The sequence below is a fragment of the Leptosomus discolor genome, chromosome Z (genome assembly GCF_034619465.1).
Source record: "Leptosomus discolor isolate bLepDis1 chromosome Z, bLepDis1.hap2, whole genome shotgun sequence".
Lineage (NCBI taxonomy): Eukaryota > Metazoa > Chordata > Aves > Leptosomiformes > Leptosomidae > Leptosomus > Leptosomus discolor.
Genome location: NC_141419.1, coordinates 68,403,613 through 68,429,307, shown reverse-complemented (window position 1 = coordinate 68,429,307; position 25,695 = coordinate 68,403,613). Strand labels below are relative to the sequence as shown.

General features: G+C 41.5%; 1 protein-coding gene across 1 annotated transcript in view; it reads left to right on the top strand.

Annotated features, from left to right (window-relative positions):
* SLC30A5 (solute carrier family 30 member 5) overlaps positions 1-22,484 on the top strand; it is a 29,033-nt gene extending 6,549 nt beyond the window's left edge. Inside the window, exons 4-16 of the mRNA XM_086479364.1 lie at positions 1,289-1,374; positions 2,732-2,819; positions 4,575-4,662; positions 9,149-9,225; positions 10,165-10,335; positions 13,590-13,878; positions 14,240-14,448; positions 15,526-15,683; positions 16,322-16,451; positions 17,866-18,091; positions 19,501-19,727; positions 21,458-21,586; positions 22,192-22,484. Coding sequence (XP_086335490.1) covers positions 1,289-1,374; positions 2,732-2,819; positions 4,575-4,662; positions 9,149-9,225; positions 10,165-10,335; positions 13,590-13,878; positions 14,240-14,448; positions 15,526-15,683; positions 16,322-16,451; positions 17,866-18,091; positions 19,501-19,727; positions 21,458-21,586; positions 22,192-22,362 — 2,049 coding nt within the window. The 3' untranslated portion in view covers positions 22,363-22,484. The remainder of the gene's footprint in view (positions 1-1,288; positions 1,375-2,731; positions 2,820-4,574; positions 4,663-9,148; positions 9,226-10,164; positions 10,336-13,589; positions 13,879-14,239; positions 14,449-15,525; positions 15,684-16,321; positions 16,452-17,865; positions 18,092-19,500; positions 19,728-21,457; positions 21,587-22,191) is intronic.
* Positions 22,485-25,695: the final 3,211 nt, after the last annotated feature.

The following is a 25,695-nucleotide window of genomic DNA, read 5'->3' as shown; positions in this document are numbered from 1 at the left end:
AGTGATTCACATCTTTGTAGATAGTCTTGACAACGTGGCTCTTGCCAAAAATGAAAGCAGAATAACGGTTACTCCACTTAGATGTGGCTGCAATTTCCAGAAGTATGTAACTAACTTTGTGTCTAGCGCACTGTAAAAAACAATCAGCATTTTTAGATTTTGTCAACTCCTTTTGAGAGTATCATGAAAAGATTAGTCCTTGGCTCCATACAAGCATCTATTTTTGGGGGCTGGATTTTCAAAAAGAGCTTAGTCTACTTGGCCAACTTCAACAGTTTCAAAGAGCAGTTTCTGGACTGCCATGATGTTGAAGCGCTCCAGTCATGTCCCCCATGCAGAAACAGTGCTTTTGCATGGTGTGTTGTGATGAGGGCCTGGTCTGTGCTCTTCAGACCTGTGTTGAGTTCCCAGTATCCCGACATGTCAGAACAGGGCCGGGTTGGAACCTGCTGTTTTGTAAGAAATTTTCTTCACCTGCTCTATATCTGTCTTGGTTTTATGTAATCGTGTGCACAAAAACCTGAGCCATGCATGATGTCATGAGTGTATGTGCTAAGTAGAGAGAATCTGAAGGATAGCCTTAGAAGTGTTCCAAATGTCAGCTGCTTTCATGATTAGACACGTGTGGCAGAATTGTAAAGTGTGAACAGGAATAAATTATGTCTTTGATTTATGTTTGGAAAAATCTGTCAATGTATGGTTTTGCTAGTGCTAAAAATTTTAGAATTCTGGATTTTGAAGAGGTGATGTTTGTCGTAGACACTTTGTCTCGTTTAATGTATTTCCAAAATGAATTACTTCTCTTCAAAACCTTGCATTTACAATTAATGTTTTGAATAGCTGAATTATAACCTGCTTCCTGAAAAAAGAATTTAGCACATGTGTAAATACTTGTAGACTTAAAGTCTTAGTCTCTTTATCTTGAATGTTTTATCAGTTCTGTATGTGTTTATCAGATATATACAATAGATTACAAAATTAAAAGCCTCTTTTACAGGTAAATGAACTTGGACCTTCTTTTAGCCTTTTTTTCAGACTTTTTGTTAAAGAGATTTCAGGCTATACTGTAGAATCTAGTACTGTGGTAGAAAAGAAATAAGTAATTCTGGTTCATAATATGTCCTGGCAAAATAGTTAAGAAGATAATCATACTCTAAATTCTGCAGAACTTGCAGAACATATGTTTTCTTCTTCATTTCTACAGCTACTGTGCTAAAAGAATGCTAATAATGGGGTGGTTATTTTGAAACTGTGGAAAAAATTATAATGGAATACCTTTCTTTTGTAGTGGATCAAAATTTTTAAGCATGCTGTTGTGGGATGTATCATTTCACTCTTGTGGTTTTTTGGCCTTACTCTTTGTGGACCACTGAGGTAAATATATATTTACTATAAGGAATGTTTTATCTTTTTATGCTAATTTTTGTCATCTTTCCCTGTCTTGCTCCTTTGTTTTTTTATTTTGTGTCTGTCAGCCCATGATGCCAGCCTCTTGCTTTATTTTTTTAAATTTTAAATGGATCTTTCCTGTGAACTCTGTTGTACTTGGGAAAAGCTACTTATAATTTTCTGTAGAACTTGTGATTTTTTTCATTCTTTGGCAGGATGCCAGTGAAATTCCTGGTAGTGCTTAAACTATTGATGTGAGTGATACAAGATGATCACTGTCTGTTGGACTGACTGTGGTTTTCATCATTTCCTTAGTCTCATTAATGTAACCCCAGTTGTTTATTCAGTTGTTCGAAGACCGTGGCTTGATAGTTAGTGATAGCAGCTTGTATTCCTGTGCCAGGTGACTAGAATGAATTTCTGCGTTTGTTGCAGGGCAGTGCTCTATTTGGGCATACACCTGTCCTGCGTTGGAATTGGGTAGTGTAAGTGCATATACTCCGAGTAAAATGACTTGTGCTGTTTGTAAGCAGTACTGACTAGTAACTACAAAAGAATGACATTAGGCTTCCAAAAGATGCAAGAAAGCATCTTTTATTGGAGAGAAGGTAAAGCCTTAATGGTACGTTACATGGGAGAAGGCATATCTGAGAATAATAGCATTTCTTAATACTGTAGTACCTTTCTGGATGCTGACAGTCTTCCCAAATAGAACTAGGCCTTAGCAGGTCGTATTGCTATGCCAAGAATGGCAGAAGCATTTGGTAAACTTGACAGCAATTATTACTTCAATGTTCTGCTCTGAAAGCTGTCCATATAACTTGTTAGTCGGCCTTTGCTATCTGAAGGAGACAGTGTGCAAGTTAGAATTTCTTGTTTTCAGCAATTAAGGTATTCTGAGTTGCATAAACTACTGCATCATCAACACCTCAAACAGGATGTAATACAACAGAACAGGCCCTCTTTTTTTCTGGAAGCCAGAAACTTTGGTTTAGAGGAGGTATTGTAATGGGAATAGTAATTCCATCTGGAGCAAATCAGTATCTTGTGTTACCAGAAGAAAGTACAATTTAAAGTGATCTGTAAATTAATAATTTTAATCTGTTCCTTGAGTTAGGAAGCTCTTTGTTTTGTGATACATCTAGCTGTCTGCAGCTAGATCTATTGCTGGTGAAGGCAAACAGATTTGTGTTTTATCATTTTGAATTATTTTAACTTGTTGTTGAAATCACAGAATAAATCTTTGACTGCTGTTGTTGAATTTTAGCTGAAATAATATATATCAAGTTTGTGAGGTAAACTCCTTGTAAGTGGACTAAGTGTTTATTTCACTTTTTTGTAGGACATTGTTGCTTTTTGAGCACAGTGATGTGGTTGTGCTATCACTCCTTAGTGTCTTGTTCACAAGCTCAGGTGGAGGACCAGCAAAGGTATTTAAAAATTTATTCTACCAAACGTAAAAAAATACTAAATGCTATAAGTTCAAGTCCTTATTTACCTAGAACAAACAGTGTTTCAGACCTATGTTTGTAGAAACCGTGCTTTTTTAGTTCAATTAGTGGTGAAATTATAAGATGTACTACTTGAAATAATAAATATGACATTAAGAGAGAAATAGTAGTTGAAGCTGTTGGAGATCCGTGGAAGGTAGCTGGGAAGTTTTTTTCCTTGTAGGCGGGAAAGAACCTTGGGAATGATTTTTGCATTTCAGCATTATTTGTAACAGGATTTGGGGTTTAAACTGACAGAAGGACATATGTGCTTGTAGTGGTCCTGGCCTTTAGACACTAAAGTCCAGCAATACAGTCTCCAAATCCTTACCTCACCTTTTCAATGTCTCTAGCTTTTCACATGCTTTGTTTTTTCTGCCGAAAGTTCTCTTAAGTACTTTAATGTCTGCATGAGCCTGTATGTGCTGATTACTTGGGCCCAGTCGTTTACTTAATCAGAGGTATATACTTGAGACATCCTTTATCTGAGTCCCAGTTACATGCAAATTCTCTAACTGTGCCTAATCAGCCCTAAATGGAATGCGCTCATCCCAGCACTTAGCAGTCTTGACCTCTGACTCAAAACCAGTGATAGTTGGAGGAAGATACCTTATGATGTCATACACCTGAGGCTAGAGTACTTGCTGTGTAACAGAAGTGTGTCTTTGGTGCTGCTACAGGCTGGGAGTTTTGAAATCTCTGTGTCATAACCGCTGCTGGCGTCCCCTAATCACTTCTAGGCTGGCATTAGAGTGGATAGCACAGTTGTCTGCTCTGACACTCTATGCCCGCCACCCTCAGACAGTGATGCTTAGGGCATCCAGCATGAAAGCTCTTCATCTAGAAGACTTTTTTTTTTTTCTCTAGCTAACCAAAGGGTAGATGTAGAGCTTCAGAGAGGTTCTTTGTCAATCTGTATCATAGTGGGCCACGGTTGGCAGTCAAGCTGCATATCTAAGGCATCAGAAACAAGGGAGCAATTCCCCTGTCCTCTGAATGTTTCAGCTTTATGAAGTGAACTGTGGCAAAGAGAAGTCAACTGACTTTCCAAAACAGGAATGTGATAGCTGTATTTGGCTTCAGAAGATGAATTGTAATAGTATTTTTCAGCTGTAGTGCTCAGTGTCTTGCCAAGATGATGAATACCGAAATTGCAGTGTCTTAAGTCAGGGAGATGAAAGCTCTGGGAACTAGGATTTAGTAGCTACCCCTCTCCCTTTCTCACAAAAGCACTGCAGACCTCTGCCTTCTCAGAACCTTTGCACAATGCTTTAGCCATTAACTCCCCTAAGACAAAATTCTACAGTTTGTCCACTACATCTTTATAGCTCCTTGATACTACAAAACATTAAATCATCAGGCTTAAGTAGCTGTGCATTCTGGCAGGCAGAAACACTATGAAGAAGGAAACAATCACACTTGAAGTTCGTAAGATACGGGCTTCTAGGTTGTTACAATGGTGATTTGCCCTGAGTTATCTGGTAAATCTGAAAACCAGAATAAATCTAAAATTATGTTGTAAAGGTCATTTTTAAGAAAAAAACAAATTTTTTTGTCTTTTTTTTCTTGCTGAGCTAAAATATGCTTACGTTGATCAGGAGAGGGGAGGGAGGGGACTGATTTCCTGGATTTTTAACATTAACCTCTTACAGCACATTACAAATTTGGAGTGTTTTTTTTTTTGTTTTTTTACAGACAAGAGGTGCTGCATTTTTCATCATAGCTGTCATCTGCTTACTGCTTTTTGATAATGATGACCTCATGGCTAAAATAGCAGAACATCGTATCCTTTCTTGCTATGTGTGAGAGCAATTGCCTGTTACTACTGAAGCAGAGAGAATGTGAGGTTGAGTGCACTGAATTAAATATGCTTGCGTTTTTCTTGGTAGAAGTCTTACTTCTGAGGCTATCATAGCATAAGATTTTACTTTTACATCTAAAATGAATGGCATTCCTTACTTTGATAACTTGGAACACAGATATAGATTTTAACTTGTAGTTAAAGGATCTCTGCCCATTTGTACCTACCAGACTGCTTAGGATTACTAGAAGCTTTTTTGATCAGCTCTCCTTTTTTTTTTTTTTTTTCCCCAGAAATTCTAGACATAATGGCGGTAGCCTAAGTGCATGCAGTAAATGATTGACAGCCTGGCTGGCACTCTTTCCATATATCCAGAAAGATTCATAGAGTGACAGAATTGTAGAATGGTTTGGGTTTGAAGGGACTTTAAAGGTCATCTAGTCCAAACCCCCTGCAGTGAGCCAGGACATCTTCAACTGCGTCATAGAATCATAGAATGATTTGGGTTGGAAGGGACCTCAAACGTCATCTAGTTCCAACTCCCCTGCCATGGCAGGGACACGTCCCACCAGACCAGGTTGCTCAAGGCTCCATCCAACCTGTCCTTGAACACTTCCAGAGATGGAGCATCCACAACTTCCTTAGGCAACCTCCTCCAGTGTCTCACCACCCTCAGGGTGAAGAACTTCCTTGTATCTAGTCTAAACCTGCCCTCTCTCAGCTTCCAACCATTACCCCTCATCCTGTCACTGCAGGCCCTTGTAAAAAGTCCCTCCTCAGCCTTCCTGTAGGCCCCCTTCAGGTACTGGAAGGCCGCTATAAGGTCTCCCCGGAGCTTTCTCTTTTCCAGGCTGAACAAGCCCAACTCTCTCAGCCTGTCCTCATAGGAAAGGTTCCAACCCTCTGACCATCTTGGTAGCCATCCTCTGGACTCGCTTTGACAGCTCCATGTCTTTCTTGTGTTGGGGGCTCCAGAGCTGGACGCAATATTCCAGGTGGGGTCTCACAAGGGCAGAGTAGAGGGGCAGAATCACCTCCCTCAGCCTGCTGGCCACGCTTCTCTTGATGCAGCCCAGGATACGGTTGGCTTTCTGGGCTGCAAGTGTACACTGTTGGCTCATGTTCATCCTATCATCCACCAACACCTCCAAGTCCCTCTCCCCAGGGCTGCTTTCAATCCACTCATCGCCCAGCCTGTATCTGTCCTTGGGATTGCCTCGACCCAGATGCAGCACCTTTTCTTGGCCTTGTTAAACTTCATGAGGTTGGCCTGGGCCCACCTCTCCAGCCTGTCCAGGTCCCTCTGGATGGCCTCCCTTCCCTCCAGCGTGTCGACTGCACCACACAGCTTGGTGTCATCGGCAAACTTGCTGAGGGTGCACTCAATCCCACTCTCAGTGTCCCCAAAAAAGTTGTTAAACAGCACCAGTCCCAGTACCAATCCCTGAGGAACACTGCTTGTCACTGGTCTCCACTCAGACATCGAGCCATTGGTCACAGCTCTTTGAGTGTGATGTGACCTTGCAGCCCATTTCTAATCCACCGAGTGGTACATCCGTCAAATCCACATCTTTCCAATTTGAAGACGAGGATGTCATGCAGGACAGTGTCAAAGGCTTTGCACAAGTCCAGATAGATGACATCAGTTGCTCTTCCCTTGTCAATTGATGTTGTAACTCCATCATAAAAGGCCACCAGATTCATCAGGCAGGATTTTCCCTTGGTGAAGCCATGTGGGTTGCCAGCAATCACCTCCACATTTTCCATGTGCCATAGCAGAGCCTTCAGGAGGATCTGCTCCGTGATCTTGCCATGCACAGAGGTGAGACTGACCAGCCGTAGTTGCCCAGGTCTTCCTTTTTTCCCTGTTTGAAGATGGGGGTGATGTTTACCCTTTTCCAGTCAGTGAGCACTTCACCAGACTGCCAGGACTTCTCAAATATGATGGAAAGAGGCCTAGCAACTTGGTCTGCTAGTTCTCTCAGGACGTGTGGACGAATCTCATCAGATCCCACAGACTTGTACACCTCCAGGTTCTTTAGATAATCACAAACCTGATCTTTGCTTACAGTGGGGGGATATTCCTTCTCCCAGTTCCCACCTTCGGCTTCTGCAACTTGGACAGTGTGGCTAGAGCCCTTGCCAGTGAAGACTGAGGCAAAGAAGTCATTTGGAACCTCAGCCTTCTCCATATCCCTCGTGACCAGTTCTCCTGTTTCCTTCCAGAGGGGGCCCACAGCTTCCCTAGTCTTCCTTTTGTCACTGACATACCTATAAAATGGTATCAGGTTGCTCAGAGCGCTGACCAACCTGACCTTGAATGTTTCTGGGGATGGAGCATCTTCCACCTTTCTGGGCAACCTGTTCTGGTGTTTCAGCACCCTTGTAAAAAAATTCTTCCTTGTATCTAGTCTGAATCTGCCCTCTTTTATTTTAAATAGGACATTACCCTTGTCCTCTTGCTCCAGGCCATACTAAACAGTTTGTACACATGTTTCTTATAAGCCCCCTTTCAGTGTTGAAAGGCTGCAATAAGGTCTCCCCAGAGCCTTTTCTTCTCCAGGCTGAACAACCCCAGCTCTCTCAGTCTTTCCTTGTAGGGGAGGTGCTCCAGCTCCCTGATCATTTTTGTGGCCTGCCTCTGGACCAGCTCCAACAGGTCCATGTCTTTCCTGTGCTAAGTACTCCAGATCTGGACGCACTGCTCCAGATGGGGTCGCACCGGAGCAGAACAGAGGGGCAGAATCGCCTCCCTCAACCTGCTGGCCAGACTGCTTTTGATGCAGCCCAGGATACGATTGGCCTTTGGGCTGCGGGCTCACATTGCCAGCTAATGTCCAACTTTTCATCCACCAGTACCCCCAAGTCCATCTCAGCAGGGCTGCTCTCAATTCCTTTGTCCTCCAGCCTGTATTGATACCGGGGGTTGCCCCAATCCAGGTGCAGGACCCTGCATTTTGCCTTGTTGAACCTCCTGAGGTTCACACAGGCCCACTTCACAAGCTTGTCCAGGTCCTTCTGGATGGCATCCCATCCCTCAGGCATGTCAGCTGCACCACTCAGCTTGGTGTTGTCTGCAAACTTCTTGTGGGTGCACTTGATCCCACTGCCTGTGTCACTGACGAAGATATTAAACAGCACTGATCCCAGTGCAGACCCTTGCGGTACACCACTTGTCACTGATCTCTGTTCAGACATTGAGCCATTGACCATTAATCTGTGGATATGACCATCCAGCCAATCCCTTATCCACCAAACAGTCCACCCGTCAAATCTGTATCTCTCCAATTTAGAGAGAAGGATGTGGGGGAATGTGTCAAAGGCCTTACAGAGGTCTAGGTAGATGACATCCACAGCTGTTCCCTTGTCCACTGATGTAGTCACTCCACCATAGAAGGCCACTAGGTTGGTCAGGCAAGACTTGCCCTTGGTGAAGCCATTGCTGGCTGTCTCAAATCACCTCCCTGTCCTCCGTGTACCTTGGCACAGCTTCTGGGAGGATCTGTTCCATGATCTTCCCAGGCACAGAGGTGCCACTGACAGATCAGTAGTTCCCAGGCTTCTCCTTTCTACCCTTTTTAAAATGGGTGCAATGTTTCCCTTTTTCCAGTCACCAGGGACTTCACCTGTCTGCCGTGGCTTTTCAGATACAATGGAGAGTGTCTTAAAGATTGTTTTGAGCTCTTGCAAATGTGGTAGTCTCAGTTCATCTGCCAGGCTGAAAAGTGATGTGAAGTAGCCAGCAGTATCTCCAACAACAATGGACTTGAAGCTGCAAATGGGAGCTGGCTAACATGCTTTCAAAACCACTGAGTAAATTAGAAGTGATTCTGAAGCAAATTTTCAACAGGTCATCTCGTTATAGTGAAGTGTACTGGCAAAAAGTGGTACATCTGAGGGTGGGCAGTAGGACGGATGAAAACATGGAATTACAGATGCAAATAGTGTATTCAGGAATACTATCGATTAATCCACTGAGTTTTCAGTGTGTCTAGTGCCATCTAGTGGTTTCCCAAGAACTATCACAATGTTAATATTTGCTGTGTTGTGCTTGTCAATTACTCTTTGTTTTCTAAAGTTGAAATATTTAGAAATTGGAAAGATATAGTTCATATTTTAGACACCTCACTGTTTCAGTGCTTTTAGTGAAAATTGATCTAATTTTTAATGCCGTTGAGTATATTTTTTGAAGTCTGCTTGTTAAAATTAACATAAATCCTGTGTCATGACTGCTATGCAGTATTTAACAGTGAATATGTTCTCATGTTCTAAACTAGTCTTCCACCCCCCCAAGTATGTTAAACTATTTATTTTCTGTGGAAATATTTTCATCTTTCCTAATTTTTAAGGATCTGACAAACCTTAAAGCTCCATTTGCTTACTTCTGCTTTCTGTGGTCTTCTGCTACCTCTACCTGTTCTTCTGTTTAAAAAAAATGAAACTCTTCCTTAACTTTTTTTTTATTTAGCTGAGGGTCATCATGACAGTGCTCTTACCCATGTTCTTTATACAATCATTGCATTCCTGGGTGTTGCAGATCACAAGGTAAATAACTTGTATTTTAGCAGGCTGATATTTACGTAATTTGTAATTGTACGTAAGAATTTCACCAACTCAAAGCTAATCTAAGCCTCAATCAAAATAAAAAAGTTTAACATCCCCACCCCATATTTAAACTGAACTAGCACTGTAATATCTTACCTTTACCTTAGGTGCTTGTTTTTGAAGACACAGATTCTGATACTTCTCAGTAGCGTACTCCCATTGTAATTGCCGAGATGAATAACTGATTATCAAAATCTTACTGTATGGGATTGACCTGGCTGGCTGGGTTGTTCTGTTAGCTTAGTCTTGTTGCTAAATTAGCTGCAGTGAGGACTAAAAGAGGAAAAAAAATACAGAGCAGCTGAGAAATTATTAATATAGAAATCAATCAAATCTTAGAGAGACTGGTTAACTGTGCACAAAGCAAGGGTGATCTAAAGGCAATGAGATGGTGTATCTTGTGATTCATTTATTGAACAATTTTGAAAGAAAATACAGTGAAGAAATATGGTATGGTGCCATTAAAGGTAACTGAATGAAAGGCTTTGAGGCCAAGGTTACATAACACTTTGGGGCATTATATATGCTTTCGACAGTTTTTCAGTAGGAGGATGGGAAACCAAGTTTTGTGTGATTTTTTTTTTTTTTTTTTTTTTTGTCGTCTTCCTTATGCTGTTCACTACCAGTTTGCAGCCAATTAACACTATTGAGAGTTTTAAACTTAAGTCCTATCACGCTGTTGTGAAGTGCTGAGGTATAACTACATATGCTGTGTTACTGTTTTTAACTAGAGTAACAATCACAGGAAATATCCTGTCTTCATCTTTTATTGGTAAGTTAAGGAAAGCATATTCATCTTTTTTCATGAAAGTGTTACTTTCTTTGGAATGAGGTATTTGACTCTTAATGAAAGCTAACAGGATGCCTCTGTGTTTCCAGGGAGGAGTACTGCTTCTGGTACTGGCATTGTGCTGTAAGGTTGGTTTTCACATGGCTTCCCGAAAACTATCTGTAGATGTAGGTGGAGCCAAGCGTCTTCAAGCTTTGTCTCATCTTGTTTCTGTCCTTCTGTTGTGCCCATGGGTCATTGTCCTCTCTCTGACAACAGAGGTAAGATAGCAAGTACAAAAATAAATAATTTTTTGTAGTGCTTCTGGTTGTGAAGTGCAATTTAAATCTTTCTTTCAGAGTATCTTTAAAATTACCAAAGTCACCATCTTTTTGTAGTAAGCTCTGTTTGAAAATTTTCCTTTGTATTTTGATGTATATCTCTGTGATACCTTAATTTCCTCTTTTGTGTGATAACTTTATTTCATCTTTCTAGCACAGATATTGCATCCTACAATCACAGAATGGTAGGGGTTGGAAGGGACCTCTGGAGATCACATAGTCCAACTCCCCCACCAAAGCAGGTTCACCTACAGCAGGTCACACAGGACTGTGCCCAGGCGGGTTTTGAATATCTCCAGAGAAGGAGACTCCACAACCTCTCTGGGCAGGCTGTTCAAGTGCTCTGCCACCCTTAATGCAAAAGAGTTTTTCCTCATGTTGAGGCAGAACTTCCTGTGCTCCAGTTTCTGCCCGTTGCTCCTTGTCCTGTCGCTGGGCACCACTGAAAAGAGCCTGGCCCTGTCCTCTTGACACCCAGCCTTTAGATATTCATAAGTGTTGACAAAGTCCCCTCTCAGTCTTCTCCAGGCTGAAGAGCCCCAGGTCTCTCAGCCTTTCCTCGTAGGAGAGATGCTCCAGTCCCCTCATCGTCTTTGTAGCCCTCTGCTGGACTCTCTCCAGTAGTTCCCTGTCCCTCTTGAACTGGGGGGCCCAGAACTGGACAGAGTACTCCGGATGTGGCCTCACCAGGGCAGAGCAGAGGGGGAGGGGAACCTTGGGTTATTCCTGATACTATTTCTACCCCCACTAACACATTGTTTTCCCTCAGATTTCTTTAAGGGTCCAGTATAATTAATTTGTTATGTGTCCTGTAGTCCTTTACCAGTTCTTAAATGGAGAGGGGTGTCTTTTAATGGGTGAGGTACCAAGCGAGTACGCGTTGTCCAGAAGCTGACGTTGCTACACTGTTCTGGAGTTACTGGCCACCTCCTGCTCCCTGCTGCTTTAAAAAGGTCTTTGATTCCTGAATGCCCTTGTTTGATGTGTAACCATTCAATTAAAGGTTCCCATTTTTCCTCCTCTGTCAAGTGGATTGCAGCCAGAAGCATCAGGCAATCTACCTGATTATTCAGGAGAGCAGTTGGGTGGTTACCTGTTTGATGGGCAAGTACCCGTCCTACCAGAATGGGCTTTTGCCTTGCAATTTTTAGTGTATCTTTCCATTTGTCTGCTTGCCACACCAGCACCCTATTTACCTCCCACTGATCTGATTCCCAAAATGGGAGCCACTCTCTGCATCTCTTAAAAACTGCCCAAGAGTCAGTGTAAATACGCAGCGGGTCAGCGTTTGCAGAGCCTCGGGTAACTACACTCCACACTGCAACTAATTCCCCTGCCTGGGCACTTCTTTCCCCCTCAGTTATTACTTGTTCCTGATTGTTAACACTAAGGGCTACAGCCTGCTGTTTCCATGTCTTTCCCGCCTGTTTTGCACAGGCATCTGTGAACCACACATTTTGTAAGTGGGGTTGAAATGGAGGAGCTGTCTGTGTCACTGCAGGTATTATATCTTGATTATGATCCCCGGTCAAAGGTTCTTGGATTTTGAGCAATTTTGTAATCCTTCCTCTATGCCACACACACCACCATAGCGGTCTCACCGAGCACACCAACTCCTTACCACAGGCAGCTGCCCACGTCCCCCCGCTCCCCCCACAGCTCTCCCCACCTCTATACCAGGCCCTGTGACAGCCCCAACAGGGAGGGGGGTGTCCAGAAATCGCTGTTCTCAGAAACCTAAAGGGACCCCTCAAAAAACCAGACTGTTTATGTACAATTTTCTCAGCTTCCTGCAAGGCCGTATTAACTGCAGGGAGGCTTCTCTTGGCCATTACAGTTTTAAGAGCTGAAACCTGGGCCACAGTATCGACTAGGAAAGTCACAGGGATTCTGTGGGGACCAATTGGAAAAGTAATAAATAATTCTCCTTTACAATTTTCAGTGAGCCTTCTTAAAAATACGCACTTTCCATCCCCTGGCACACTTACTGGGGATGGATTAAGGGGTTTCCCGACTGATTCATCGGGGGTGCACTAGGGAATGGTTTCAATAAAGGTCCCCCTCGAGGTTTCAGTCTTTCTTTCCTCCTCCATACCCTTACTAACAATTTTAACATTCCATCCATAACTTCCCTTGAGATTCCTTTCTCTATTCCCTCCCTCCATAACTGATTCCGGGAGGAAACAGAGTGGGACTCCCATTTAACTTTATCATTACCTGGGAGGCATTTATTTTCTAATCTCTTAATTGTCCAGGAAGGTGGTTCTGACAAACCAACCCCTATTTTCCTGCTGTAAGCTATGAGGCCATTCACTAGTTCTCCCCAAGTTTGTCCGGAGTCAAATACTTCTTCCCCTTTTGTGTGTTGATTTAATCTATCGGCTGTCAATCTTCTGCCCTCATTTTATCTTTGTCGGTCTTGGAATTGTGTGGCATAGACCTTCAGTGAGTCAGGCAGTCCCAGTATTAACAGAGTCATTCTGTCATTCACGCCTAAAGAGTACATAGCCATCCATGACAACATTCCAGTCATGCGAGCTGTCCCACCATGGGTCAGTAATCGCAATAACATCATGGCCCTGCGACCATACACAGATCTTTAGTTCTTCATGTTTGTTCCCAGTGCTGCGTGCATTGGTGTATAAGCGTTTCAGGAAGCGAGTTGAGCATACAGATTTCACCTTTCAGGGATGGTAGGCTTTTTGGTACTCAGAAATACTAGTACACTGCCCTGTGAGTACTAGGCTACTATCCCCAGGCGCCTCTCTGGCAGGCCCCTTCAAATCTAGTTTTATAGACTCTTTGAATTCATATACTAATATTGCACAGGTATTAATGACTGTAGAAATACAGGGCTCTTCTGTTCCTGACGAGTAGATTATTCTAATTTAAAGACAAGTTTGTTATACCTGCATGCTTAGGGAGAGTAGACCATTGCAAACATGGCATGACATATGGCGTTGCTTTTAAGCACGTGGAAGTATTTCAAATAAGATACTGTAGTGCATATTAGCCATATGTGTCTTTCTGTAGCTGGAATGTTGTTTTTATATGACAAATTGAAGGTATAAGGGTATTTATGTTTTGATGTATTGCTGAAAACATTAGTAATGAAAGTGAACTAGATTTGATGCTGTATATACAATCACATCTAATGGTGAACAATCCTGTTTGAAATGTATTTTTTGTTGCAGAGTAAAGTAGAGTCTTGGTCTTCTCTCATCATGCCTTTCGTAACAGTCATCTTTTTTGTTGTGATCTTGGATTTCTACGTGGAGTCCATATGCTCTGTCAAGATGGAAGCTTCCACATGTGCTCGATATGGATCCTTTCTTATTTTCATTAGTGCGCTGCTTTTTGGCAACTTTTGGACACATCCAATAACAGACCAGCTTCGAGCCATGAACAAGCCACCACACCATGAAAGCACAGAGCACGTTCTCTCTGGAGGGGTGGTAGTGAGTGCTGTCTTCTTCATTTTATGTACGTATTCTTGTTTATCTTTTAATCAATCTACTGTCTGTGTGACTGGGAAGCCAGTCAGAAGATGGATGCGTGCAGAATTCATTTGGATGAGCTTTTACGGATTCTTTTGAATAAAAAGGCCCTGTAATTTTGTACTCTTTTACTGTCTGTCTACAAAAAAAAGACTGTAATAGACCTGTTCGGTTGTGGAAGTGATGATCTAATCTTACATAGCAATGAAATCTAATGATAAACCTCAAGATGAAGTTGACAATCACTTTTCTGCCTGCAAATTTTGTGTGAGCTTTGATTGCTGATAAAACACATTATAAAATAGCTGTGAAGCTTAGAAACAAAAACTTCAATACTTTCCTTGCAGCTGCCAATATCCTGTCCTCCCCCTCCAGGAAAGGGCAGAAGGGTACCCTTATTGGCTATTCCCCTGAAGGCACTCCTCTCTATAACTTCATGGGTGATGCTTTACATCAGAGCTCTCAGTCATTACCCCGCTTTATTAAGGAGTCACTGAAACAAATCCTTGAGGAGTATGATTCTAGGCAGATCTTCTATTTCTTGTGCCTAAATCTGGTAAGTGCATAGTTTGTTTTTTTTCCAAACCCAGTCACAGTAGTACATACATGGTACTGTAAGAGAAGTTATTCTTTAAAAGGTTCTCATGATTGATTGTTTTTAATATGACCCTTGATAGAGTAGTTTCATTAGATGGAATGTTAAAATAGAAGATTCTTGTGCTAATATTACAGTAAGTGGCAGGTCCCTTTGATTTGTTGCCACAGTGTGGCACTGGTTGTATGTGTAACTGTTATCCCAGTAAGCAAATGCTGGTATGATGGTACATTTAAGACTGAGGTATCTCGAGGTTAGCAGCAGATAAGCTGAAACTAATAAGGCCTTCGAAGACTGGGAGAACAAAATAGCAGGTGTGGGATTGTTTAGTCTCGTTTTAGAGTAGGCTGGTTTTATTTATCTTCTCTCTTTCTCAAATAGGAAAAGATTATGCAGTAAACAAGATTGATAGAACCTCATTTGCAAAGCTTTCTCTTTGTTCTTTTTTTCTGTCTGAGAAAACAGGGAGAAACAAAGTATGCCATGATAACTTTAAGGAACTGCAGTATGGAATATGAAATATGGGAAAGAAAGTTGTTAGGCAGACCAATTAACAATAGTAAATTATACAGGGAAAATGGATGTATTAAAAATGTTTCCTTCTGTGCCCCTCTCAAACTAATTCCTAAGGTTTAAACAGTTACTAACTGGTGAAGAAAATTTTTGCAGGACAGATGTATAGACAGCATTGCTTTTACACTAATAATGGATCAGATATTAACGTTGTTTAATGACAAAATGCTTAAAAGTTTGTCTGCACAATGTTAGTTTAAAAATCTGAATGAAAAATTTACTCCTGTAGAGGGTGGTTTTCTTAGGTCTAAGGCTTTTGGGAGGGTAGGTTCAAAAATGTCTCTTCATAGATTTGGAATGTATTGCTTCTGTTTTGTTGGAGGACAAAGTAAGTAGTCTGGAAATACTTTAAACAATAAATTTGAAAACTATCAAGTGTCATATGAAAAGAGTTTCCTGCTAGCTACCAAGATATAAATTACAGGTTGATCTTTGAGGAAAAATTCAAACTCTCTTTTGTTTTAGGCTTTTACTTTTGTGGAACTTTTTTATGGAGTATGGACCAATAGCCTTGGTCTTATTTCTGATGGATTTCACATGCTTTTTGATTGTTCTGCATTAGTGATGGGGCTTTTTGCAGCTCTGATGACAAGATGGAAAGCAACTCGCATATTTTCTTATGGGTATGTGTATTAGGTTCTTTAAGAACTATCTGAAAATTATTGTACCTGGTCATTTTCAAAATGCCCTGATACAGAGATACATTTGGGGTGTTTTAATGGTGCATGCTTCTGTGGGGTTTTGCTATGTGTCTTCAGTTCCATTTGTGTTCGTTCTGTTCCCCTCTTACCTCTGCAAAAAGTGTCTGAAATGTAATTTTCATTTATCTCTACAAATAAAACTGTGAATATTATTTAGAAATTGCCTCACTCTGTTTATGTATGTGTGTCAAACAAAAATATGTGTTGAAAGTCGGTGTTTATATGAGGATTTCAACTCTGCTGACATCATGAAAATTTGTATGGTTAAACTGCATAGCAGTTTAGAAGTTTGAAGCCCTGAATGTGCAGTATATGTAAGAAATACCTACCTTATTATAGCTTCGTACTGTTGGTATTTGGGCAGTTGCAAACTAGCTAGCTCTTGATCAGAAATAAATAATCCAGAAATGAAGGCATGATTTTGTGGAATTGAGGAAAAAAAAAAATCAAAGTAATCTTAATGCTATATTAAATTTATTATAACTGTATTTATTATAACTTTTGAAAATTTTTCAGAGTGCCTGTTCTTCACTCTCAAAAGTACGTATGTTTGCTTTCAGATATGGACGTGTAGAAATTCTCTCTGGATTTATTAATGGCCTCTTTCTGATGGTGATTGCTTTCTTTGTCTTCATGGAATCAGTGGCCAGACTGGTGGATCCTCCAGACATAGATACAAATATGCTAACTGTAAGTTCTGTCATTCTGTTTGAATGTTGTTTGGCAGTTAATTGTTCATTTATGTTTGTCTTAATTAAAAAAAAAGAGATCTAAACTGTGTCTTGACCTTTTAACATATTCTAATTTTAAAATCCAAACTACATCTAGTTTTAAAATACAAAAATATTGGGGGAATATAATTTAATTATAACAGTTAAACTGAATTTTTTCCTAAGATGTTACAGCTCTAATCTTTTTAGGTTGTGGTCTTTCTGTAATAAAAACATACTAAGGAAACAGCCTGTACAAGACTAAACTGATTCTGCTGTTATGTATACCAGTGTCAGTTATTACAGAAAAGATTTTGTCTTAATCTCTGAGAAACTGAAAATCAGCCAGCATTCGTAACGTTATGCTGAGTGTTTTACTGTGGCATAACCAGTTGTGAAGCTGTGCATAGCTAACCTGTCTCTCTACTTTCCACAGCCTCTTCAAGGGCTCCTCACTTAAATTTTCAGTCTTCAGTCCCTTTCTTTCAAATGCAATAGTTAATTTTCTTCAAACTATTTTTTTTTTATTATGGAATTCTGCAAATGCAAGCCTTCATTTATCACATTTCCAGCTTCACGTGTTTTCTGTCCCCCCACACACACTCGAATTTGTGCTCTCCTGCTGTCTTAGTAACAAAGAAAGATTTTTATGCAGGCACAATTGCACATTGCTGGAATCAAGGCCTGTTGCTTTTTTCTTTTTAATCTTCAACATTTACTCCATTTTTACTACTGATTTTGTTTCTTGGGGGTGGGAGAGGTTACCCCCCTCTACATAAGCACAGTCTGCATAGCCAAGGAAAGGTCTCATAACCCCTGAGTAGGACTTGCTTAACTCCTTTATTAGCTGTAATTACTTTTACACTTTGCTAGTTTTTCGAGAGAAGAGTAGAAAAATAGGCAGACAGGTAAAAAGCACAACTCAACCAATAAAGCAGTAGTTGCTGTCTTCAGTGAAGTAAAATTTTAGATGAGTGTGTGTGTTCTAGATACAATACACTTTTTTTTTTTTTCCCCGATGAAAGGAAAGCAAAGCTTGTATTCAAATCACTTTATCTCTTTTTGCAATTAAATAAAATCAGTCACCCTTTCTTAAAGTTTGCTGTCTTGTCATGATTTGTGGATACTCGGTTTTGCATTTTGGTGGTGGTTATTGGGTGGGGTTTTGGGGAAGGTCAGGGAGAATTGGATTTTTTTGAGAGGGGAAGAAAATTCCTTTGAAACCAGCTTCTATACTGAAAGGAATATAATGAGGAATCCATATTAGAATAATCCTTCTGTTGATATTAATGTTTCCACAGTTTTCCTTAATTAGGTGCACAGTGTTTCTAATTACCATGTTCTAGAAAATAAAGAAGATGTAGTGAAGCTAAAGGCTTTTCTCCCTCTCGCAGCCAGTCTCTGTTGGAGGGCTGATCGTAAACCTTGTTGGTATCTGTGCCTTCAGCCATGCACACTCCCATGGGGCTTCTCGAGGAGCTTGTCACTCGCATGATCACAGCCATTCTCACCACGGGCACAGCCACAGCCATGGGCACAGCCATTCCCACAGTGACCATGGGCACAGCCATGGACATTCCCATGGGTCTTCTGGAGGAGGCATGAATACCAACATGAGAGGCAAGTACAGACTGTTGAATCGTAAATGTTATATGTGATTTCCAGCAGCCTTTGAAGATTTTCAGAATCAGGCCCAGTACTATGCCTCATTCTTGAAATCTTTCTTCAGATGTGATCTGTCAGCCATTTAATGTGGTATACATTAATTTCTCAAATTGTTTCTTCATTAATGAGTTTTGAAGAAACCTAACTTGAAATGTTTCTTTGCATGGCTTTCTTAGATGTGGGTAATACCTAAGGACCGGTAAAAAGCATTAATCTACAATCTTTGCTAACGTTAATAAACAGTCATTGTAAACCTTTTTGAATAAGCTTAAAGTCCTTGATTCTAAGTTCCATCTGGAAATGAAAGTACAAAGTCTTTATCTATGAAGATATTACCACGTTTCTAAGTATCATGTGAGAGCTGGTTGTAAAAACACTGGGGGAGCGGATGAGAAGAAGAAGAACAAATGCAAAACAGCAATATCTAGAATATGCTTCTATTTGTCTTTCAGAAGATAAGGTGGTAAAGATGAAAGTTTCTTTTTCAAATCTAAAATCAGAAACTGACAGAGAAGGGCAATATGTATAAAATTTCAGCGTAGCTACTTAGAGCTTTTTCCCTAGTAGTTAGAAAGTATTTATTTCCAACTGCCTGTCTTATTAAGAAGCCTATAAAGGAATGAGTTTTTTGTGTAAGCTTGTCAGAGCATAAGCATTTTAGTGAATAGTCTCATATTTTACTGGTTATTTTGCATCCTGATTTGGCTATTCTGTTGTCTGGCATTTTTGTGAAGTCTGCCCATGCTCTTAGCTATTTTAATATTCCTTCAAATCCTGACATTTGCCTAGCACTAAGCTCACAAATGGTTAGAGATTATTTTTCTATGCCCGTTGAGTGCACGTTGAGAATGCTACCCACCATTAAAGCAGCATAAAGTATAAAATTCCTAGGAGTAGCAGATAGACAATCTTCTTAAAAAAAATGGAGCAGAGTTGGCATACAAAAATCAAATGATACATTAGCATCTGTCCACATTAGCAGGCCAGTGCATTTATGCTGATGTTTTTAATCCTCTGTTTAGGATCAATGAGTCTCTCTGTACAGAGTTAAAAGGTTATGCTATATAGTAGAAATCGCACTAACAATTTAAAGACTATTCATGTTTGGTTTAATCTGGGAATGCCTACCTAGATCATTGCACTGCAGAGTAAAAATGTTTTTTTCACATTGATTTGTATTTAAACATTAGAAAAGCTAAATGTTTTGTTTAATTTTGCACCAGGTTAGGCAGATATTTGCCACTGTTGAGCTAGAAGTGTGTTTATTACATTTCATAAACCCTACTGTGTTCCCGCTGTTGAACATAAATGTACATTTTAAACAGGACTGTTCAACTTAATCATTCAGTTTATTTTGTTTTCAGGTGTGTTTCTGCATGTGTTAGCAGACACTCTTGGCAGTGTTGGTGTTATAGTATCCACGATATTTATTCAGCAATTTGGATGGCTCATAGCTGATCCACTCTGCTCTCTTTTTATTGCTACGCTGATTTTTCTTAGTGTTATCCCACTATTGAAAGATGCCTGTCAAGTGCTTTTGTTGAGGATACCTCCAGAACAGGAGAAGGATCTGCATACTGCTTTAGAAAAGGTCAGATCTGCAATTCTAAATGTTTTCATAAATAAGCATACAAAGCTATTAACTGGTTTTAATACTTACTGAACTCAAATAGTTCAGTCTGACAGCTTCTGTTGTCTTAGACAACTTCAGAACTCAAATTGTTTTAAATCTCTTTTGCAGAGATGTGACAGGATTAGGAGTTCTACTGATCAAAGCTGTTTTGCGACTAAAAATACACTGTTTTTTTGCTTTTATGGGTAGCATGATTTCAGACAAGTATGGTAACAGTGTGGGAAAGGTACTTAGTACTCAGTCTAAGCCTACTAAGTAGAAAGTAACATATCTATTCCCAAAAGCTTGCAGCCTTTTTAAACTTAGTATGTACAGTTCAGACTACAGGATTGTATCTTGAGCCTGTAATTGCAGGTTTTCTTATTTGTCCATATTAGGAAGGGCATGCTGGTTCACAGTAGGTGAGATGGCAAAAGTAAAGCTGTTTTTTCTAATTACTTTTTCATTCTAGTCCATTCTCTTCCTGTCTGCTGTAGTACAGTACCTATTTTGAGTCATTTCACTGTTGGCTCATTTGAAGTTCCTGCTCAGAACTGTAGTGCAGACCTCAGTGTGGAGAGCTTCTCTCTGTCAAAGAACTAGTTACAGGTTCTTTGAGGATGCCATCAATTAGAGGCAGCAAGGAAGACTATCTTGATGGTGTCCTGTAAATTAGAAGAGGGGAAGATGTGGTCTTGTCTGCATGAGAAATACAAGAATAAATGGAAATTGTCTGGGAGAGCCTTATGTAGTGAAAGGAAAGTGAGGTTCAGAGTGGGGTTTCACTTTTTGATGAGGGAAGAGAGCAATTCTAGGAGACTGAGGAAGAAGTAAGTACTTTTTGAGAACAATCAAAGAACAAGTCATTAAAAGGTAGTAGGGAAAGCATTTTAGCAAATGCACCACAGTAAAACAATATGCTTGCTGTAGGTTGACCCCAGCCAGCAGCCAGGCATCCACACAGCCACTTGCTCGCTGCCGCCTTTACCACCACCACTGCCAGTGGGACTGGAGAGAAAATTGGAAGAGCAAAAGCAAGAAAAATCTGTCCCAGCTCTGTCACTTGCCAGCTGCTTGCCCGTCCCAGCCTACTCACTGGGATGAGGGCGAAGTGGGAAAAAGAGGTGGCCTTGACAGTGCCCAAGCACTGTTCAGCAACAGCCAAAACATTGGGATGTTAACAGAACTGTTTCGACCACAGATTCAAAACACCACATCGTACTGGCTGCTGTGAAAAAAGTTCAGTCCATCCCAGCCAGACCCAGTACAAAGATCAATTTCAAAAAATTATAAATTATGGGAAGACATTATGTCTCCAAATTAAGTCCAACTATTAAAACTAAATAGCTGCTAATCCTGGATAATGAGGTAACAGATGCCCTAGAAATGGTTAAATGTGCAGCCAGCTTTCTGGTTGGTCTGTCCATTCATGTTATTGTGATCTGTACACTAAATCAGTTTTTTCTCATCCTATTTAGCACTGCACTCTGCTGAGTTTTTAATTTAGTTTGACTTTTAGCTTCTAGTCTTTCACAGTAGTAGCTAGATGACCCTTCAACACTATATATTTCTGAATGCAGCTTAGCTGAAAAGCTGCTTTGCTATTTAGCCTTGCTTCCCTGTGAAGTAGATGCCACCAATCTCCACACACATACACAAGTTTAAAATCTGTTCTTCAATTAACTGTTGCTAATGTAATTTCTTTACAGATTCAAAAAATAGAGGGAGTCATATCCTACAGAGATCCTCATTTTTGGTGCCACTCCGCCAGTGTTGTGGCAGGTACAATACATGTGCAAGTGGTATCAGATGTGATGGAACAGAGGATTGTACAGCAGGTAAGGTGCAAGGGTGTTAGACCCTAATGTCTTAATTTCTTACTCCGTATTCCTTTTTCAGTTCTGGAAGCTGCTGTTTGTGATTATTTTTGTAGCTGTTAGGTAATGTCTCAGAGCTAGTCTCTGCTGCTGTGCTTCCCCTTGCCTGCTAGCTTGGAATTAGTTGCATAAAGAGTTGTTTGCTAAAACATCTGCCAAAACAAAAAAAAAGGGGGAGAGGAGGAGGTTCTCACTGTTCAAAGTGGCTCTACATCTTCTCTGAGAAAAGGAGGAGGAGGTGGATTTCACACTGCAAAACAGACAGTAAACAGTAGGGATATCTGGATGCTAATCGTGTTTATAACTGCCTTGCAGGTGTCTGTCTGCCTTGGGTTTTTGTTTGCCTTAAAAAGATAATTATTTCCGTAGGCAAGACACTGAGAATTGCTCGTTATGCAGAAGTTGCAAAGCCATACCCGCTAAAGCTGGTCTTCACGTTCCAGAAAATGGAATTCTTTATGATGGTATTTTTTTTAATCTACAGTATTTCAGAGATGGAATACTGCAAGTTACTGTGAGATGCATATAGAGTGTAATACTCATGTTAACCGTGCTGTTCTATTCAGGTTACAGCAATTCTGAAAGATGCTGGCATAAACAACCTAACTGTCCAAGTGGAGAAGGAAGCTTATTTTCAACACATGTCCGGACTCAGTACAGGATTTCAGGATGTCCTTGCAATGACTCAGCAACTAGAATCCATGAAATACTACAAAGATGGTACTTACATCATGTGATAGAAAGTTGTCGTGTTCGCCAAAGCAGGTGTAAATGGTGAAGCTGTTGGATTCCTTATTCATATTTTTGTCAGGAGACCTTGCACATACATGTACAGAAACAATTGTACAATATATTTGAATTTTTTTAAGCATACTATCTTTATTAAAATTGGATCAAGATGCTTTTATAAAGGAACTAAGATGTGCTTGAGTATTTGCTGAATATATGTGAAAATAATGGAAATCTTAAATACTGTACTTGGTGTTTATTAAACAGAAGTCTTGCAACTTGTGGGTGAGCACAGATACTTTCCATACTTTCTCTTAAGTATGGAAGGTCAGGGTTATAGTTCCATGTCAGCAATGAGGAATGGAAATAGTTTATATCGGAATGCAAACATAATCAACTGAAAAATATTTTTCTTTCTTTCAAGCATAGCTTGAAGCTGCTTTGAGTGAAAAAAATTACATATTTATTATAGAGAGTAAAAAACAACATGAGGTCATGTCTTTTGCACACTTTGGATAGTAGAAATAATACAGTCTTTATATTCTGTCTCGGCATACAAATCTGATTTCTAAACTTAATTTTAATGGATCAGAGCAAATAGATGTTACCATTTAAATTTAGATCAGCTTATTTTTTTAAGGAGAGAAATACACAGGTTAACAGTGAGAAGTTGGGAGGGGGAAAAATTGCAGACACTTTTCTGTTTCCTGGGAAGACTCAGACTAAAAAACCACTTGGTAAAATAAGTTCTTTATACTTTTTGTATGAATATCTGCAAATGCAATAGTTTGAAGCTTAAAGTAATTAATCAGTGAGCATCCTAGCACTCAGCTAAACTTCACATCTTCAAGATACGTTATTCTGTCGTTTACTCGATTTTTTTCATAATACCATAACACAGCTGCAGGTGTACCGTAGCCAGCTGTACCTTTGTCTGTTACCCAAGGAAGCAGTCCAGGTTTAGAATGATAAACAGTGACAGTAGCGTGGGACTTGGCAAGTTGCTGAAACAAACTAAATTGAGTCTTCTTGACTGGAAGGAGAAAGAGTGTGTTTAAAAGAGAATTATGTATGTTGGGATCTTAATACTGCAAAAAAAATAAATCTCTTGTCTTTAGCAAAAACCTCTCAACAGGGAAATAACGTATGTCTTCAGAGGTAGTTATCCTTACATCTGCTTGCAGTCTTCCTGTGCCCCCTTTCCTTCTTGTCTGAAGCCCTTAAACATTTTCCTTGGAATTAGCAAATCGATTCAGTGGTTAGCAAGAATGAGTATGGCTTTCATTATTCAGTGTGTCACAGCAGTCTTATTTTGTCATACTGTTTTCTTTTTCTGGTATTTAGGATCAGTACCTTAGTATCATTATAAACACCAGACTTGATGTTAGTGGAAATTGAGGGTGGAGTGATGTAGGAATTACACGATCAGATCAGGTGCGGTTTGAAATGTCCTTTAGCAGCTCTGCTTCTTGCATGGTTGGACTGTGTATACAAACGGCACAATTTCTTTTCTATCTGTTAATCAAGGTTGCATTCTATTCTTTTCCTCTGGTGCTGTGTTAAAACGCTGTCTTGCAGTACAGGACTGACTTGAAAAAACATGGTCAGAAAGTCTCTAAAAGTTCCATTGCTTTTGCATAGAGTGATAAAAATTACCGCACAAATCACAGTCCCTCATTTCTTGGGATAGCACTGCAGAACCAGCAGAGTTCTCAAAGCTTTCATCCTATTTTCTTCTGATTCATGCCTTTGGCAATGTTTTTCTCGCCTTGCCTCCTCCAGAAGGGTCAGGTCACTTGAGTAACAGTGCTACAATTAGGTTTGGCCTGTAAGCAGGGTGATCTTCAGGTTTTGAAAGTCATTCTCAAAAAGCTTCCCTGAATACTCACATGTGCCACTCCTGTTTGAGGTGACTAGTGGAGCTGACACTATTTCACCAAACTGAGCCTTAGCCCCATCGTGACAGGTAGATGAAAAGGAGGGTGATTCTTTCTTTTACAAGTTAGCTTAGCATAATAGAAGAGCCCTCATCCTTGCAACAACTTTCTCTGAGCAAATGCTAACTTCAGCTGCTAGCAAGGGCACCTGAAACAAATGAAGGTGGCTTGGGACCACGTTAGATGATTGTGTCAGTGAAGACCAGCTCACATCTGCATCCTTCGCAGGCAAGCGCAAACCTTCATCTCAACACGCGTTCTGCAGCTTTTCCTGTGCCCCCCAACACACACAGCGGCGTGCAGCCGGTACAGCCTGGCTGCCCTGACAGGAACAGAGCGGCAATAAACGTTGCCTGTCTTAAATTCTTTTAACAAGAGCCCGCGTCTGGCGATAACCCTCCAAAGAAAGGTTCAGGCTCCCCGCCCTGCCCGATCGGCCGGGGCCGGGACCCCCGGGGGGGAAAGAGCCCGGGGGCGCGCACAAGCGGGTCACCCCCCGCCCGCCGCGGCAGTTGCCCCCCTCCCCGCGTCTCTGTTTCTATGTGGCTCCCGCCCCCTTCGCGCGTCGCCGTCCTTCACTGGTCGCCGCGGCAAGGTAGCAGCCAATAGGGAGGCAGCCAATAGGGAGGCAGCCAATAGGGAGGCAGCGGGCGGCCCACGAGCGGCGGCTGCTGATGGATTTAAACGCGCGGCGGTGGAGCTGCGCTCAGCGCTTGCGGGGCTGTCTGCGGTGCCGAACATCTGCAATGGCGCTCCTGAGGACGAACCAAGCAAGTCCCGAACGGGCTCGGGGGGCCGGCGCGCAGGACAGAGGGCGGCGGCGGGTGGCAGGGGTGGATGGTTCCTCGCCTTAACCTGGGTGGGGGGTAGGCGGCCGCGCGGCACTCCCGTGTCCTGCTCCCTCCTTCCCTTCCTCTCCGCCCAGAAACCGTCCAGCTTCACGGGCGGAGAGAGGTGCAGCAGGGCAGCCCGCCTGAGTTCTTACATTCACCCCAGTTTCTTTTTGGTGGGGAGGGTGGTGGTATGTGTGCGCACAGGTCTCCTCCTGGGGCGGTCCCTCGGCTCCCCTTTAATCCTCAGGTTTGGGGCGGGAGTGGGGGGCAGCCGTGCAACCCCCCAGGTCCGCATCTATAACCCTCCCAACTTCGGTGGGGTGTAGCAGTGCAATCCTCTCCCCGGCTCTTCTCTCTTCTTCAGCCTACCGGTTTCGGGGCGGGTGGGGTGTGTGCAAACCCTCCCCGGTTCCCCTCCTCTCAACTGCCTGGTTTCAGGGGTGCAGCCGTGCAATCCCCCCGTCCCTCACGGTGCTGCGGGCCTCCCTCCCTTCTCTCCCCGCAGCACTCCTCAGTGACAGAGGATTCAGGGCTGGAGCACAGCCTGTTGCCTGTACCCAAATACCGTACC